This window comes from Pezoporus wallicus, unplaced genomic scaffold (genome assembly GCF_028554395.1).
Source record: "Pezoporus wallicus isolate ANWC-B61680 ecotype Strahan unplaced genomic scaffold, APGP_CSIRO_Pwel_v1 contig_7351, whole genome shotgun sequence".
NCBI lineage: Eukaryota > Metazoa > Chordata > Aves > Psittaciformes > Psittacidae > Pezoporus > Pezoporus wallicus.
The window spans coordinates 545,468-563,930 of NW_026642420.1; the positions used below are offsets into that span (position 1 = coordinate 545,468).

Below are 18,463 nucleotides of genomic sequence, written 5' to 3' on the forward strand. Positions count from 1 at the left end.
TACTGTTACTGTTCACTTACTGCTTTCCCCAATGAATACAAGTGAAGGAACAACAAATGTACCAACCCTTCATGCCCTGTAAGCTGATGTAGTTAATTAGTAAGAGATCAGCACTCAGGTGATTCTTATGTACCATTCTTGTTCTGTTCTTACACAAGAAAAAACACATACACAACGTATTATACACATATTATGCCATATTATACACAACATCCATATCTATGTCCCTAAACAAACAGCCAGTGCTCTGAAAGAACGCATGAGTGTAAAATGGCTTTGAAATGGAAACCTTCATCAGCATATTCACAGAGTACTGAAAGATAAATAGTGAAAAAGGATAGTTTTGTAAACACTAACAACACAGAGGCCCCAAGCTATTCTTCAGCAGTGAGGAGAGAAATAAAGTCCATATCTAACTGGACAAGAAAAAGTGTGGAAACTTGCAAAGAAAAAATAAGTTAAAAAAAAAAAATAAATCACAGAACAAGTCACCCTGTCTCTGGCTCAGTTCCATGTCCTCAGGCCCAGGCCAATAGGTCTGTAGTGACTCTGCCAACTTTAGACAAGCCCCTAATGTGAGCACTGGTTGTCTTTGTGCTTGCAGACCTACAAAAAGGTTAACAGTTTCTAAATTACCATTTGTCACACAGAGGGATATGGGGAATGGATGCAAAGCAATTTTGCCTGTCAGTGCGAAAGATAATGTAATTGCATTTATGGGGACTCTGGGCATTTGAGTGGGGAAAGCAGTGGGCTCCTGGTACTAACCTAATGGGAAAATGCTGACTCCAGGTGCTTTGATGAGAGGCACAGACAGAGGTAAGTGCCTCAGAATGGCCTTTTGGGGCTTGTTTTGTCAACAGTGGTGGAACAGTTCTCATTAAATGTCACTAACTGCTCTATGAGCTCACTCAAGTGGGGTGAGCAAGACATCATAACCAAAAATATTAGAGAAGTAGCAGAGGCACAGGAGCCTTGTGGAAGACAGCCTGATCCAGCTTCAGTAAGCACCAATTGCTGAGGGCTATTCATTTCATCAGAAGCTGTATCAGGCTCCCAACAAGGTTTAAACACCTTACAAGAACTCAGGATTATTTCTGAGGCTCTGTCCCAGGCTATTCCTATTATTATTAAACTTCTATTGCTTCCTACATCCCTGCTGAGAGGTAAACCTCAGAGTCCGTGACGTGCTTCTGGCATGGGGTGCCTGTGAATGACCTACCCTTTTGAGTCAAGGGAACTGATGAACTACAGCATGGGAAAAGTGTTCCCACATAGCCACTACCTGAGAAAGAACGCTTTAGATGCTTTAATTCCAAGGCAAGAGAAATAACTCTTTTGTTTGTATCATCATCATGGAGCTAAAAAAAAAAAAAAGGGCATTTCAGAGGCCTACAACAGCTAAAACTATTGCAAAGGTTTGTGTGTAGCAATGAGAAAGAAACTCCAGAAATAGACTGCCTGGCTACAAAAAGGTTGAGACTGATTAACATTAATTATCCCAAATTAAAAATTCCTGAAGGAAATTGAGAGGGAACGAACACTTCTGTTACCAGTTTGCCCTTCCTGCCTAGAACATTCAGGGCTTTCATTTTGCAAATTTGGTCCTACAGCTCAGGAGGAGCCAAAAAATTTAACATGGAAATGGAAATCTGGGTTTCCTTCTGGGATTATCACCTTCAATCCCTTTTGCATTTCTCATGTGATTTCCAGTTCCAGGTAAAGAAACATTTCCACTGTGAGGCAATCTCCCCAAATCTTGGTTCTGAAGACTAAACAGGTAAAATGAAAAGCAGAAGTTGAACTATATGAATCAAGATCGGAAAACAGAGAAGTGGAGGTCACTACAGGAGATGTGACCTCTACTGTTTCTGAAGTATCGGTGACATATTTATGATACAAAGTTACCTTTTAAGCACTAATGAACAGAGAAGAAATGTTTAAAAAAAGGGAAAGAAATTGAAAATTTGAGAACCTTCTGGCCCAAGGAGTGTTTGAAAACTCTGAGTGGCACATTTTCTGCAGATATAGGCTGCATTCATTGCGGTCTATGAACTTGCAAAATTCTCTCAGCAGGAAAAAATTAGCATAACATGCTTGTTCTTAGAGAAGTGCTTTACTATTGCCACCAGCTTCTTTTCCTTCTTCAAATCTGGAAGACATTTATGTATTTGAAAACATAGGGAGAAACTGTGAATAGTTCCAAGCAAAGAATTTGACTGACAGCTATTCTCTAAACTCTTATAAATGAGAAATTCTTCCCCAGAAAGAATGTTAGGCCTATAGTTCCCTTCCAGACTCCTACCTACACTCTTCATTGACAACATGTCTTATACCAGAGGATCCATACAAAAGGGAAAAAAAACATTTTGTTAATTTTCAGCCCATGACTTATCTTTTTGGACACTCTCCCATTGCTAACCAGTGACGTTCTGGTGCTAACTTAGGTTTTTGGATGTTCCCTTGGCGTGAAGCCCATCTTTTCACCCCTTTTCTTCTGGTAGAACAAAAACTAATGTTGGGTAGACTCCACAACGCTTATTTCTGAAACTTCCTCACAAGCTGAGGTGGCAGTCCAGGAGTACCATGCACAGTCCTGAAGTGCTGTGTCCCAGCAGGCAGCTCCAGAAGACAAAGGGAATGTCCTTACGTCCCCAAGGTGGCTGAGTGCTGCTCTAGGATGGTCAACACCCTGAGTTTCCATTTTGCTGACACACTATTAGCATTTCCAAATTTCTTTTCTTTGAAAATCACTATGTTTTTTTAAATGTCCTATACTGACAGAATCATAACACAAAGTAGCGATTCTACAGTCTTCATATGATGAGTTACATATAGTCAGTCCAGAAATGAAACAGAAACAAATTGACTGGAGGAAATTGTCAAAGCAGCTTCCTATATGGAGAGGGGGAAAGGTGAGTAGGATGTAATAAATCTGATTATGGCCTGCCCCCACCTCCAGCAAAATACATTATGAAGAGACCTGTTCTGAGGACTTTGAATTAGCTGTTACGAATCTGGTTTGTCTTTCCACAGGTTAAAAAAGAACAGCATTAGCACAAAAAGGTCATCCACTTAACTACCTAAATTCATGTCAGCTTCAAAGCCAGCATTTCTGACAAGTTGCTTTAAATCTAGTTGCATGATGTGCTGCTGATCATTGAGGCTGATTCAGCAAAGTATTTACTAGTTTAGCTGTAAATTTGCCTATCTGTGCACTCAGCTTCACACACACACACCAAGAACCACCTGTCGTGTTGCACAGAAGCAAGGTAATACATCCATATAGCAAATGTTCTTACTTCAGAGGTGATACTAATACTATGCTATTAATAACCCTAAACCAGCATCTTCTATCAGCTGAGAATATAGGTCTCTTTTTTTGCAACTTGTACTTCCAACTGTTGCTCCCATTGCTTCAGGGCAATTTGTTGGCATATTAATGGTGGAAAAATCTGTCAGAGCCGCAAGAACAAGTTTTCATACACCCAAGCCCTTTGTAAATTCACTCATTGTGGATTTTAACTTTATCACAGCCTTTGGTCTGAAGCTGAGACAGGCCAACACTTGTGGATCTCAAATGAGTATCAGTTCCTGATGGCTAGACAGAACTACTACATTCACACAGATTTGCTATTTGTCTAGTATTCTATACCAATACATCAATGTTACTTTGACTGTTTTAAGTCATGTTGCAAGCTTTTATGGGTACCAGCTTCAATATTTGCTGAAATCTACATTTTTATTTACCCTAGGGCCATTTAACACCACTCTGTCGATACAGACAGTTAAGTGGACATACTGTATTTGCCAAAACAGAACAGGGAGCTGAAACAGAAACAGCAATCCTACCTTAATTATGAATAATCAGAAATTAAAACCTGATATCCACATTTTCTGATATTTATAGGTAATATGCTTTAGTACTCTTGTTGGTTCATTCCTAGTGTGTACCTTGTCCTGGGTTCAGCAGTAGCAGTCATTTTTCTCCTTCTTAGCAGCTGGTGCAGTGCTGTGGTTTTGACTTTCAGCCTGGGAACAGCACTGATAACACTGATGTTTTTAGTTGTTGCTAAGTAATGTTTACTCTGACCAAGGACTTTCTGAGCCTCATGCTCTGCCAGGGAGGAGGGGAAGCCAGGAGGAAGCAGAGACAGGACACCTGACCCAAACTAGCCAAAGAGGTATTCCATACCACAGCACGTTATGCCCAGTATATAAACTGGGGGCAGTTACCCCAAAGGGCTAGATCACTATTCGGGTCGGGCTGGGTATCAGTTGGCGGGTGGTGAGCTGTTTTATTCTCTTCCCTTGTTATTTCCCTTACCGTTATTATTATTGGCGGTAGCAGCAGTGGTTTGTGTTATACCCTTGTTACTGTGTTATATCTTAGTTACTGGACTGTTCTTACCTCGACCCATTTCAGTTACATTCTTTCAATTCTCCTCCCCATCCCTCTGGGACTGGGGGAAGGCAGGGGGGGAGTGAGCAAGCAGCTGCAAGATTCTGGGTTGCCGTATGTGCTTAAACCACGACAACACGCGTGAGTAGTGTGACCTTTAGTGGTCCCTTCCAACCTAAACCTTTCTATGAATGTGTGTGAGTACAGAATTCAACCGGTAACATGATTCAATTTATCATTTCTTCACAGTTTCTCAATACATCGTAGTATAACTAGAAGAATACTGAATTAGCTAAATGACTAATACACAAATAATTCTGAAGAGTACATAGCAAATTCACACACAAGAGGAATTTCTCAGCTGAAACTGGAAACCAGGAAACAGCCATAGGTACTGCATGAATTCCTGAAAGCACAGCTTTCACATGCTCCAGCTCTGTATCAGCGATGCATGAGGAAAACAACAAAATGCTAACAGCGATAGCACAAACCAAGGAGAAACTACAAGTGAAAAAACCACCAACCCAACCAAAAAACACCACCACATTTTTGCAGTGTTGTTTCACAGAAAGCAGGCACAAGTCACACAGCTCCCAGTGGCACTATGCACACTCCAGGCATGTTTGACATTAAGGGGCCTGGTTGTTGTGGCAACCAAATCCCATAGATGAATTACTGCTCAGCAGCTAGAACCATCTCTCTCCCTTTCTGTCTCCCTGCCCCCAGCTAAAGTTTTTTAAAAAAAGGGTGTCACTTTTTATATCATGGAAGAATGTCATTGCAAAAAGAAACCTTTTCCTTACAGACCCAGAACACTACCAAAAGGAGTGAACAACTTGGCTGAAGTGTCAGTCCCTCAAGTTTATGAAGTTCAAACCCACAACACTATTTCAGTGAGGCTACTTTTCGTTTATGTGGCTATGCCAAATACTTCCAAGGAGGTCATGCAAGAATGAAGATAATGTGAAATTTCTGAAATCCCTTTCTAATGACAAAACTTTTATGGAAGTTTCCCCCATTCTTCCTTTCCACATGTAGATGCACTAATTACAAATGAATTGTTTCAGGTGAACTATTCAAGCGACTGACAGTCTTCATGTGAATGTGTTTGCACAGTGAGTTGCAGGCTTTGAATGACATTGATTCTCATTGACTGATTATCACCACGTTCTGTTAGCTATCATTGGCTCTGACCCTTTAATTCCCCACATACATCCTAGTGTACAGGACAGAGGAAGATGAGACATAATCACATATATGCACCTAGCAGCTTGCTATATAAATGCATGTTGCACAAGCAGAATGCACAGAAAAGAAAAATGGTTAAAAGCCACTACAAGTTAAAATTCAGAAATACCTAAATGGCATTTTCAAAACAGTTTACTGGCCATAGGTCAAACATATATTAGACATTCATCAATTCAATTTGATACTTTTGAAAATACGTTGTTTTCAGTATCTGCATCTCAAGGTAACTGGGTACTTTTAATAGCCCTGTTCTGATGAGAATGAAGAACTCCTCCCACCTTTTTTCCCACAAAATATCCTTTCAAGCTATGCTATTTGTTGCCTGTTGACAATACTCAATCATGAATAACTGGCATAATGAAAATATTGGAGGCATAGTTATTTAATAAGCAGAGAGTACATAGGGTGAGAAAACCACTAGCGTAGTATAATACATACACATACCAAACACGTACAAGTATTTATTATTCTGTTTGCATACACACACACACACACACACACACACACACTTCTAATTAGCTAACATCACATCCTGTGACTTAAAGCACTTAGGTTCTCTCTTCAGACGAGGCAGTGATGGATTACTGAATATGCTCAGATATGCTATGACTTCCTGACACACCATCACCTCATAAGAGTCCCCTACTCACTCTCATTTACAGTAGTGAAATAAATAGATCCGATTTCTAGAAGCCAAGATACTTCCTGTGGGACAAAACCTGCACTTTGATAGTTAAACAATGATAAGAGCTCTCGTGTTTCTCAAACACGTAGCGCCTGAACAAACCTACTAACTTGAATAGGTGCTCAACAGTTTTCAAAACCAAGCCAAACACAGTGTAAAATATAATATTTCAGTGTTAGTTTATAGGTCTTGCCCTTTAAACAGGCACCACTTCTAACTTGCTTGCATTTTCATTTAAAATAAGAAAAATATACCTTTGAGATGATTAAGGGCTCCCCATGCTCCAGTCCGCCTTTCAGTGTGAATCCCCATGGAGCACCTCCTAGAAGCAGTGCCTCCAGGTAGATATATCTTCCTTTATGGGTAACGTTGCACTCTGAAGATGATATGCTGGTATTAATATTGTCTAACATCCTCATCTGTCCTACCGCATACTTAGTCAAATACAAAACCCATTCAGGCAATCACAAAACAACAAAGTTGTCCTCAGAAGCCCACAAGCTCTCTTCATCCCTGAAGAGGTGAAACAAAAAGAGTCTGAGACAGAAAATTTTTCTTCAGAGCTGGAGTCCAAGGTGATGGGTTAAAAACATTTCCCATCAACATTTCAGAATGCTGTTTCTCCTTCAGAATTGTGATGTTTTACTGGTGTTTCAGCACTGTGCTTTCCCCATTTCCAGGTATCCTGGGCACTATAAAGATTTTCTGTTCTCAGTATATCAAACCTGTGCTTTTAAAGATGCAGGCAAAAAAAAATAATTTAGAAAAAGTTTAAAGATTTAAAAGCCCCTGGCCAGCAAATTGCCAAAATCCAAACAAATGCTTCAGTTGTGATTGATTATCAGTCCTTTCTTCCTTTCTGCATGCGATTTACCATTACAATGGCCTTTTTGCCTCAGCCCAGTGCACTGAAAGAATGGAAGTGTCTTCTACCTCTTCTCTCAGTTACTCTGTCTGCTCAATCCACAATTTTCTGACTTGTAGAAAAAACCCAAAAAAATGCGGGAGGAGGAGGCGAGAAAAAGTCCATTCCTAAAACTTTTAAGAGGGGGTTAAAATGTGAAATAACCCCATATTTATTGGATTAAAAAGTGCAAAAAAGACTTTTTTTTTTTGTCAGGAAAACTGGAGAAGTAGGTGAAATTAATCCTTTGGGAAAATAGTTAAGACGATGACTGAACTCTTTTTATGTTCCGCGCTCTCCCTATGATCTGCCAAAGCTGCAGCAGCTACTGCTGCTCTGAGGGAGGCTGAGGAAGTGAGAGAGAGGGGGAGAGAGATGGATTAAGGCAAGCGAAGCAGTACTGCCCAATTGTGCACAACAAGCATGCAATTATAAAATGCAGTGTGCAAAAGCTGAGGCTCACCCTTTTATTATGCCCCGGAAACCATCATCTTTCTATTGTACTTGCCAAGGAATTCTAACAATCCAAACTGACAGTTGATGACTACAATGGACCTGTTCCAAATCAGCACAGTGGAGCACTGCTGATAATTTTGCTCTCATTAAAGTGCTTTTCCTCTGCACAAAGCCTATCAGCTTCTTTCCCTCCTTTAAATTGTCATAAAAGGTCGGTGCTTTCTCAGCGTATGGAATAAGAAATAACACTAAGAATTTCAGATACTTTTATTAATTTGGGCAGTTACCAATGACTACTGTTGAATTTATCAATGTGGGTGAATCTGCTCTTGCACATATACATTTACAGTTAGGGATCTGACTCATCCCTTAAACGGTGTTGACATCAGCGAAGGTGTTAAAAATATTTTCTGTTTTCTATCAGCCCTTGAAGAGCATGATAGAGATGGCAGCCCACAGGCTGCTCCCTTTTCTGCTGGCAGAGCTGCGTAGACAAATAGTAGTGCATGTGCCTTCAAGGTGACCCTAACTTTTGATCTTAGTGCCTAGGATGTGCATCATTTCTCCTTTGGGCTTTGGAAGTTGTGAAGAGGGGGAAAAACTGTGGAGCTGTGATTCCAAACCAGAAATCTTTGCATTTTTTCATGCCCTGTGTGCTGCCCCATTCTCATCCCCTTTACGATGTTACAGTTTCTCTAGAGTCTTCTACCTGCTCCATGCATCCCAGCTCTCTTTCCCAATAGCCATGGAAAGGAATTCAGAAGAGAGAGCTCCTCCCTTTATTTTTCATGGTAGATGATCCTCAGTCCTTGCTTATATTGAGCTTTGTCCCACCTGCTTCCCTCCCACAGGCTGAGTGTTCATTAGCTTCACATCCTGGTCGGGCTCACCCATTCCTTTTATTCAGAACTCACAGTTTTGCCTGAGTCAAATTAGATTTCTCTAGTTTTACTCTCCTAGTGTTTCACTGCAAAAATGCTCATTCCAAGTCACCACAAATGCTCATTCCAAGTCACCACAAACAGCAATTCATTTCTGTCCCTCCACAGACATTACAGAGCCAGGCTAAGGCTCTGGGAACTGTCTCTTGGAGCTGTACATCCTCTTATCCATAGCTATCAGGACTACTGGAGACTGTATAAGAACATGCCAGCCTGTTAACATGCTAAGGTATTTCTTTGGATTCTATCAATTTCCAGTACAAAACGTTGGTCACTGCACCTGTCTGCAGACCCTAGAATTTCAGCACAAGCTGTATTTTTCCTAGTGCCTACAGTGGCTGACGTTTAACAGTTACCAACATAATTTCCGAGGTACAGTTTTTCTTCTCCTCGAGAGCTGCAATTCATTTAAGGTGCTGAATCCAACACCATTTTTTCCAATAATTCTATCAAATTTTTTACGTTTTCCTGCACGTAATTTTATCCCCCTACTACATCCAGATTTACTAGTTGTTTATACTTAATTCAGCTCTAAAAAGGTCACATACAGGTGCTTACACATATCAGAAACCCATGATCAGCTAAGGAAATATCAGTACTCCAAAAGGACTGTCAGTTACTGTGCTGCTTTCTCAGCAGGCTCTTATTCCACATAGGAGCTAAAAATCCATCAGGTGCTCATAGAATCTAGTTCCTATCTGTGTTACTCATTTCTCATAAAGAAACTGGGCCATCCCTCTTGGTGATGCCCCAAGAAACACATGGATTTTTTGAACACTAGAGATAACAGCAATGATGAAGGAAGTGGGATTTTTAATGACATGGAGATGAGCATTGTTGTGCTTTAGCTGAAAACTCATTTTTTTCTGAGAAACAGATTTCAGTGCTGAATACAAGTAAATCAATACTCACCATTCACCTACATGTAGACATTTTAAAGTATGAAGTACAAAGTTTTTTCCTCATCTTGCCTCTGGCAAGAACCTCAAAAAGCACAAATAGCTTACGACTGTTTGCTACAAGAAAGAAATTATTCTACGAGGAGTACCCTCAGAACAGAGCTGAGATACTGTTGTGGTGAAATGGAAAAGACCAAAAAGTTCAGAAAAGTGCTGTCCATGCAGAACAATATAATGGAATTAAAATTTTATATGGTTCCAGTGTAAGAGAAAATACATTTGAAATAGACTCATGTCATAACCCTTCTCCTCAACTGTCAAGTACTGCGCTGCTAAACCAGAAGAAATTAGCACGATTTAACTTTTCAGTGTTCATGATCAAACCCTACATTTATCATTAACAAAGGCACTGCCTCCTTCCTGGTGCCTGCTCTGGCTTTTCCTCAATTCCTGGAAGCATTCCAAGCGTCTTTCGCAAATTAAGTTCATAAGAGCAATGCTGCCCCCTACCTGCTGGCACTATAAATTGTCACAATTTTTAGTTTACTTCGTTGATTTAAAGGCAAATATTTAACAGTTTAGTTAGCAGCCATTTGCTATGTTTTTCCCTTTCAGAAAGGAGGCAGAATCTTATTCAGAGTGATGTTATTGATCTTACCTGGGTCCCTGAGCTGGCACATCATTAGGTCAGATTAAAGGTAAACCTAGAAATCAAACAAAGGAAATTCAGCTCCTAAAATTTGTATGCATTTGTTACTGCCTTTTTGGCTGGGGCAATTAAAAATTATGCTTAGTTCAAATGTACCTGCTGATTAATTATATCCCGTACATTCAGAGGAAGCAAATTTATCTCAACTTATCTCTAAAGAGAAGTTCTACAAAATAAAGCAGCCCTTATCTGTACTGAAGGGACTTCTGAGGAGGATTGACATGCTAAAATAGCTCAGAGTTGGACATCAGAAGAGCAGAAATGTAACTGATGACCCAATATATCATATGTGGCAGAAAACCGTCATTACAAGCAGGCTGACAAAAAGTCCAAGATGAAGGGATGGACACTGATTATCTTGCATTTGCTCCTGCTTGTGGAGTCTTCTCTATTCCTAGTTGTGCACAAACTCCTGTTGAGCAAGGAAAAGGCTTGCAACAGCCCTGTCTGAGAGAATTTATATTTAGTGTTCTCAAGGTGGACAAAAGGGGATAGAAATGTGGGTCTTTGAACCTTTCAAGATACAGAGGGAATGGGTGACTTACTTCTGGTCATACAAGAAGCATGAAAAGGCTGAAAAATGAAAGCAGTGCTTCTTCCTAGCTCACTGGTTTTATCACAGAACAACTTATTTTTTCTTCCAGAAAGGGCTCTGTATAAGCTGAAGAGCTTCAGAATTTTAAATAAGTCAGCCTTCAAGGACCAGTTGCCACAGATTCTTTATCTCCCCTGAAACCTGAAGCCATTCACCTAAATCTGCAGTAGGATGGAACAAAACACAAATGCCAAAAGACCTAACCCACCTGATCAGCCCAGGATCCCTTAAGAAGAGAATAATTTCTTCTTGGGATAACAATTCTCCTGAAGATTTATTATGTAAAAAAAATTAGAAGCAGATAAATAGAAAATATGGCTTTCCTATCTTACCTCCAACTTGAGCTGACTGTAACATATCCATCCAGTCAACTCTGTAAAATCTTAGAATTATAAAATGTTTTAGTTTGGAAGGGACATTAAAGATAATCTAGATCAAACCCCCCTGCCATGGGCAGGGAATGTCAGTCTTACATCTCAAACAAGATGCCAGTCTTGCATCTTAAAGAAGAAATTATAGTAAGGAACACACTTTAAGACATCGTATAGGCCCAAAGGGATTGCTATCAGTTACCACTGTTCAACATTTGTTGCCAGAGAAAAACATTCCTAGGGCTAAAAAGTGAAGCTCTGTTCAGATTCCAGGTTGGATTTGAGTTTGTCTTCATTTCAGGCCACAGAATAAGCCTGCTTTTCTGGATAGGCCTGAGGTGACATATGAAAAATAAGACATAAAGGAAAAGACAAGAGATCTGAGAGTGAAAGAAAAGAACAAAGCTGAGAAACAGAAGTAAGCTGCAAAATCCATGACTCTGCATCCCTTTTGTGCTGGAAAAGGCCCTTGTCTTTAAAGTCTGAAAATAAAGAATTTTCTTTGGGGAACATAAAAAAGTCTCTCCGTATAGTATTGTCTCTGGCACAAAATAGCCCTGTGCTCCTCAGTGACTCAAAGCAAACTGAAAAGCAACAGGTCAATGTGAGGAATAGCTCCATTCCTCCAAGGAGAGTACAAGTGCTGCCACAACTCAAAGAGGTGAATTCAGGGTATCTGAATTGCAGAATTGCAGATTTTCTCTCCGAGTATGAATTTTCATCTATCTGATGTAATGCAAAGGTAATCACCCTACTGAACCAAGAGTTTGAATCAGAAACCAGGAATCAAAAAAGAGACAGCACAGTACAACACTGAAACCTTGCAACATATAGGTTGATGTTGTTACACAAGCATTATACCTGTAACAACACTGAGGACACTTCAGCAATAACAATCCCTGATTTTCAATATATTACTGTAAGCCTTTCAGGAGAAACAGGCCTTTTTGCACTCTGAATAGACTAAATAAGATGCACAAAAGCAGAGACATCAAAGTCCTCATTCTAACATTAAATTAATAAAAGACTCCATGATCACATGGAATTATCCAGTATTATTATTCTAAGGGATTTCCTCTGTTGAGACTCATTTACACACTTTAGAAAAAAGAAACCAGCACAAAATGCTCAGGGCAGCCATCACCTCATTTAACTGAGCAGCTGTGTAGTATTTGTCTTTACCCTAGCAGGTTGGGTACACAATTGGTCAGGTTTTAGATACACCTACCTGCTTAGATCAGAGGTTTCTGTGCCAAGCTATTTCTTGCAATTTTTACTTGCAAAATGGACTACGGCTAAAGTCACCTGAGGCACCATGGCCAGATGCTCTTATTTAAGGAAGAACACTGCATCAAGCTCTGATGATGCAGCCCTGTGTCTGAACTCATCCTGTAAGAGAAGGCTAAACTCTATATATTGTTATGTTTAATATGTGGCATATGAAGAAACATGGAAGGTTCAACAGATTAATTTTTTTGGGGGGGATCCCCAAAATAAAATGATTATTTAACAGGTAAAACCATTATTAATGCCTTTAACCAAATCTGACATAGCTGGTGGGCATGACCAAAGCATTTTTGATGTATAACCTCTACTGTCATATATTACTCAATTACCTTCCTCTCAAGCTATATTCCCCCTGCTCACTTCATAGTCCTCTCTGTGGAAGAAATGGATTATTTTAAACACAAGACACTTGTATTTGTATCTTGCTGGTAAACTTATGGTGATACTTAGATGTTTGTTCTCACAGATATTCCTAAAACAGAAAAAAAGTTATTTGGGAATTACATCCTGAAAGAACTACTCTGTCCCCAGGTTGTAACTGCTGTTTCAGGAGAGGCAGAAAGCTGCAGAGGCTGGAATGCTCAAGAGACCTGGACTCCCATGAAACACTAGACAAAAAAGGCACTTGCTGCTAGGAGAGGCAACGTTCCCCAGAAATCACAGCACCAGGGCCTTGATGGGGAAAAGCTATCGAGTTTCCCACTGAAGCAGGCCTTTGAATGTCACTTTGCAAAGAAATCAGACACTGGGGGCAGCGTTTACTGGCTTCCCTTCACGCACATGACCAGCTCCAGAGGGAGGAGTTTGTTCCCACGGCTACCGAGGCGGGCGAAGGGGTTAGGGGCAGGTGGCTCCCTTGGAGCTTCTGGGTTTGGGAGCCGGATGTGCAGTCTGCAGCACGGCAAAAGCAGGAGTGAATGGGAGATGATCAGTGCCCCCCTCCCTCCCAGCCCCACGGCAAGAAGCAAGTCTCAATGAATCATTCAAAAAACAGGAGAAACAAACCTCAGCTGTGTCTGTCAGAGGTAGGTGCAGGCTGCCTCCCAGATCAGTTTGCATGCTTTGTTAACACCCAGGGCTGTTGGAGGCTGAAATCTGGCTTCAGGATATTGTATAGCATATTTACCTATAAACTCCTTTGCTTCTTTTCTCTGTGGGTAGAAATAAGATATATATTTTCAATGCTGCCTCTTTTTGTGGGGGTTCCAATAAAAAGACTTTTTTTCCACGAGCTGTTTGCCATCCTCTGCGTATGTTTTTTGCCACTGATGCACTGAAAACTGGGGTGCAGTTCAGTAAGGAGAGTGGAGACAAAAGGTCTGTTTTCATCCAGTTAATTCTTGCTTTTCTTTGCTCAGTTTAAAGTAGCCCATGTAAAAGCACTTTTCATCTTTAGGTTTGTCCTCTAGCACTAGGTGAATAGTTTTCTTCCCTTGTAAATTAAAATGGTGTGTTGTTGCTATGGAAATGTTATCTGGTTTTCTTCTTAGTTATTTAAATATATAAGCATACATGTTTGTCTCCTGAGTTTGCGCAGACTTCAGTTCTCCACCTCTCTGATAATTTTGTTTTGGGCCCAGTTTATACACCTGTTCCTGGAAACTTGTAACATGTTGTGTCTGGTATAAGCTGTTGGCTTTTATTCTGAATAACTTGAAAAGACAGACAGACAATTGACACCTGCATGTTCACTCCGCGAATCAAGATCCAAAATAGGGGAGACACCCAAATCATTTTCTTTCCTGAAATGAAGTGATAGTTTCTTGATTCTGCATTCAGTCTCTGACCAAGAATTGAGAATGCCTATCAGGCAACTACTTTTGAGAATTCAAAACCGTTTAATCTCTGAAGATATTGGTGTGAAAATCACTTTTTTTTTTAATATTGCTTTCTGAAGAGGGCTCTTGGGGCTCTGGCCTTTGGCAAGAGGAAGTCTCCTCACCCCAACTTGGGTCATGGTCACCCCCCAGTATGTGATACTTTGATGGCTAAATACCATGGAAAAGATGATGCATGCCCTCTCCCACCCTCTTACGAAGGATTTTTATCTCCGTTCTCAAGCACAGCATCATTAAACCACCTGCTATCACCATCCAGCGCCGCGAGGGCGCTTTAACTCTGGCGCCCATCGCCTGAGGGGGGCACATGTGAGCAGCCATGTTGGGGTCAACGGGAAGGGTGAAGGGGTACACCCCGCTGCCGCTCGGTCCCGGTATCCCCACCGCAGCTTACCTGGATCTACGGCAGGATGAAGCGAGCGGCTCCTTTCGGATCGGCTCTCGGCCGCGGGAGGGCTGCTTCCGGGGGAGGAGACCGGAGAAGGGGCGAGGCACTTTTCCTCAGTGTGAGGGAGCGGCTTCTCTGGGGATGGGATAGCGGGTGAATGCCCTCATGAGGTACAAAGCCCGTTGGAGCGGCAATGTGGAGGGTTGATAGAGGTTTAAAGGAGTTTGGAACAGACCTGGGGAGGCCGGTCAGGAACACTTGGGAGTCCTTCGTTTCCCACCACGGAAAGGCAGGTGGCTGCATGCGGTGGGCATTTTGTCAGCTCTTGGTCGGGTCTGTAGCATTACTGCCGCTGAGGAGATCCATAACCGGCCTTGTCTTCATTTTCCTCATGGAAAACGCAGCCGGGGAGGGGAAGTGGCAAGGCAGCCGTAGTTTAGGAAGAGTGCCTGTCATCGTGGTAGAGCTGAACTTTCCAGGGGTGGTTATGCAAGGGTTGGAGGCAGTGTTTTCCCATTAAGGAAGTATTTCTGGTACTCAGAATTGGGGTCTGGAATTCTCAGAATTCTGCTTTCTCCATTATGTGTCCTTAGGAAGCACCTATGGAGGTCTTTTTCAGTCTAGTGGGTTTATTGAAGGTGTTAAATAGGCCATGGTGTGGAAACTGCTACTACAGCTACCTCTTCATTTACAATATAGTCTTATGTCTTCTAGGGGACCAGTCACCCACGAAAAATCAGATAATGCAAATAAAACCTCATCAATACCGTCTGGCTCAAAGCTACCCCTGAGTAATAATTTTTTTCTTCATTTTTCCTTTTCTGCCCCTGAGGTTTACAGAGTTGTCCCCCAACACATATATTAGTTGTGTAATTTGGGACTGTTAATAGCAATTGCATTCCCAAAACTAGAGATGTACAAGTCTAGACTTGCCCTAGACTTCAAGATTTTCTTTTCTTTTGGACATACCTCCAAAAGCACGTTGGTGAGGAAAAGGTCTGTTTGGCTTTACTCGAGCAGTTTGGCATAGACAACATTTGTAGCCAAGATCAATACAGATGTTTATCGAAATCTCATCTTTGGTTTCTTGTAGAAAAAATCTGTATCTGGAAACATCATAAGAAAGTGGTCATGGATATGATTTGATACTAATTATTGCAAAACTTAGCAGGCAGGTACTTAGAAAAGCCTGCATCTGTGTTCATTCTGCAAAACAAAGCATAAGACTTTAAAAAGGAGAGAAACTGTCTCCCTGAATATCCTTTAATTCCTCCTGTAGTGTTAAAATTAGATGGGAAAATTAGTTTTTGTTACCTAAAGTTGATTTTTAATATGTTAGAAAATAAAGAGACATCTCTTTCTCCACAGGTGCTGTTACAATGAATGAGAATATCCAGGAATTAAGGTAGTACACAGATTTTAATTGTTATTAGATAAATTCCTGTACCTGCTGTCCTCATTGTACTAAACAGCACACTTATGAAAATGGAAGCCAGAAGATTCCTAAGGTGTAGTCTGTTATAATAATGTGATAGGGAAGGTGTGAACACAAAATTTAAGGATATGGTTGCCCAAGGCAGGATGAACTACAAGTGAAGGATGAACTACACTGCATGATGTAATTTGTGTGTGAGGGTAATAGCTGAATTTGTATCCATGGAGGAATGAGTTCTTCACTGGCAATGGGATTTCTGCACAAAGAGCAGTATATAGCACTGTCCTTTGGAATGAATTTGCATGTGTCTATGATTCTCCCTACTCTTAGATTCAGAATTATTCAGCATTGGAGAAATGATACTTGTGAAATTCAGTGATTTTTACTGGTTTAAGGGTTTGTTTTTTTTTTTCCCCAGAAGGTAGTGCTTGGATTTAGTGATTTTTGTGTACAGTTATGTATATAATATTCTGTGATTCTATATAGTATTTGAAAGTGTCTCCCAAAGAAGGATAATTAATGATTTGAAAATTAATTGCCAGCAGAGAACAATTGGGATTGTATTTTTCTCCCCAAAGCTTTGATTTACTGATTCACTGAGACTCTGATGGATCAGGCTGAAGTGTAATCTCACCAGTGCACTCATTGCAACAGTGACTAGTGGCAGATGTCACAAGAAAAATGGTGAGGAAAATGCGGCATTTTTGCATAGTACATCACAATGTCCAGGGAATTAGAATGTAAAGACTTACTAAATCTAAATATCTGTCCCAACTGTCAAGTTTATTAGTCTTTGGTGTTTGGATAGTCATTCTTTTAACCTGTTTGCACATTTAGGTTATACCCCACAATAACAGGGGAGTGTTGATAGAACCTCCACCCTTGCCTCTTCTTCCCAGTTCCAGAGTTACAAACTCAGGATGATTTTCCCTATGCTCTGCAGTTCTGTTTGCTTCAGTGTCTTCTGATCTTGTTTCATCAGTAATGTCACAGAAAGAAAATTAAGGTTTATCAGGATGCCTTGATACAGCTGCATAGAGGCAGCATAACAAGTGCAGTGCACAGACATAGGGACTTGTTGCATTGTGAAAAAGAAGTGCTGTGTGGGCAGAAATCAACTGTGCATGTTGTAATTTGGTCATTTGTGAATGTCACAGTCCTGGTATGTACACGCAAGAGTACTGATGCTCAATGACAGGGAGCTGCTCTCCTTGATGATCTCATTGTCTTCCCTCAACTGTAGACTTGCCAATTAAACTGTTTTTCCACAATGTCAGATTCCAGTTTGTCCCTCGACTATTTTTTCTTCATGTTTCCTCTTAGTTTTCTTCTCTTTACTGCTTAGAGCTGAACTGCCAAAACTTGTCTGTTATTCTTACTTAGATGGATTTCTTTCTCTTTTGGTCAGAAAAACTCATTTTGCCTTTTTTTAACTTATCTGCCTGCTTTCTTTGCGCACACACACACCCCCTCGCCCTGCTCCCTGACTCCGCCTCAGGAATGTAGCAAATTATCTGATGCCCGATCAAGTCTAATAAAATCAGATGGTGTGTATTGGCACAGGCTTCCTTTCTTCTGTGCGCAAGGTTTTATACAACCGAACAGGTCTCTTGATTCTAAGTTCTCTTAGATGTGTCTTATCATGCCTGCAAATGAAGTATTTGATAGATTTCTGTGGGTTTGATGGACCATACAGTTCCAGCTTTGTCTCAGTAAGGTAGTATTTTACTGACCAGCTAGGAGAAAAAATGTATAAATAAAGGGAAATCCCTTTTCAGAAGGTAAACCAACTTAATTCTCTTTGTTTGATGAAATGCTGCTTTACTTCTTTGGACTTTAATAGATTATGCCTGCCAGTGGCAAAAGATAATAGTTCAGTTGACTACAGTGGAGCTGCAGCAGTTGAAGATGTGTCACTGTGTTGCCAAATACACACGCAAACGAGGAAAGTACAGCAGTGTTGCCAAATAAATTCTCTCGTTTCACTTTTTTTTTTCAGTTAGTCCTGTCAGGTTTAATTTGTGATGGCGTGCAGTCAGGTACTCTTCTGTATTCAGTCCTGCCTTTTCAGCAAATGTTTTTATGTGCTTTTCTGCAGGGAGAGACTGGAAAAACAGCCAAAAGAGTCTCTGAAATTCCACAAAGAAACCACCAAATGCATGGTGGAATCAATGATACATTCTTTGAGTCATGAGGAATCTTTACCAAGTGGCAATATGCCTAGTGTGGGCAAGTATTAAATAGATTTCAGAAGATTTGGGAATAAATTACTATAAACATTGCAGACTGTTATGTAATTTAGAAG

The 18,463-nt window shown here is 40.6% G+C and overlaps 1 protein-coding gene across 3 annotated transcripts in view; it reads right to left on the reverse strand.

The window, feature by feature from the left end:
* Positions 1-11,002, reverse strand: part of SHROOM3 (shroom family member 3) — a 143,829-nt gene extending 132,827 nt beyond the window's left edge. The window contains exons 1-3 of one of the 3 annotated variants that reach the window (XM_057429942.1): positions 10,790-11,002; positions 10,194-10,239; positions 6,590-6,711 (exon numbers count right to left, since the gene is read on the reverse strand). In XM_057429942.1, coding sequence (XP_057285925.1) covers positions 6,590-6,711; positions 10,194-10,218 — 147 coding nt within the window. In that variant the 5' untranslated portion in view covers positions 10,219-10,239; positions 10,790-11,002. Of the gene's footprint in view, positions 1-6,589; positions 6,907-10,193; positions 10,240-10,789 lie in introns of those variants that run through there. The other 2 variants (XM_057429941.1, XM_057429940.1) reach the window with 2 other exon arrangements.
* Between the last annotated feature and the right edge of the window lie 7,461 nt (positions 11,003-18,463).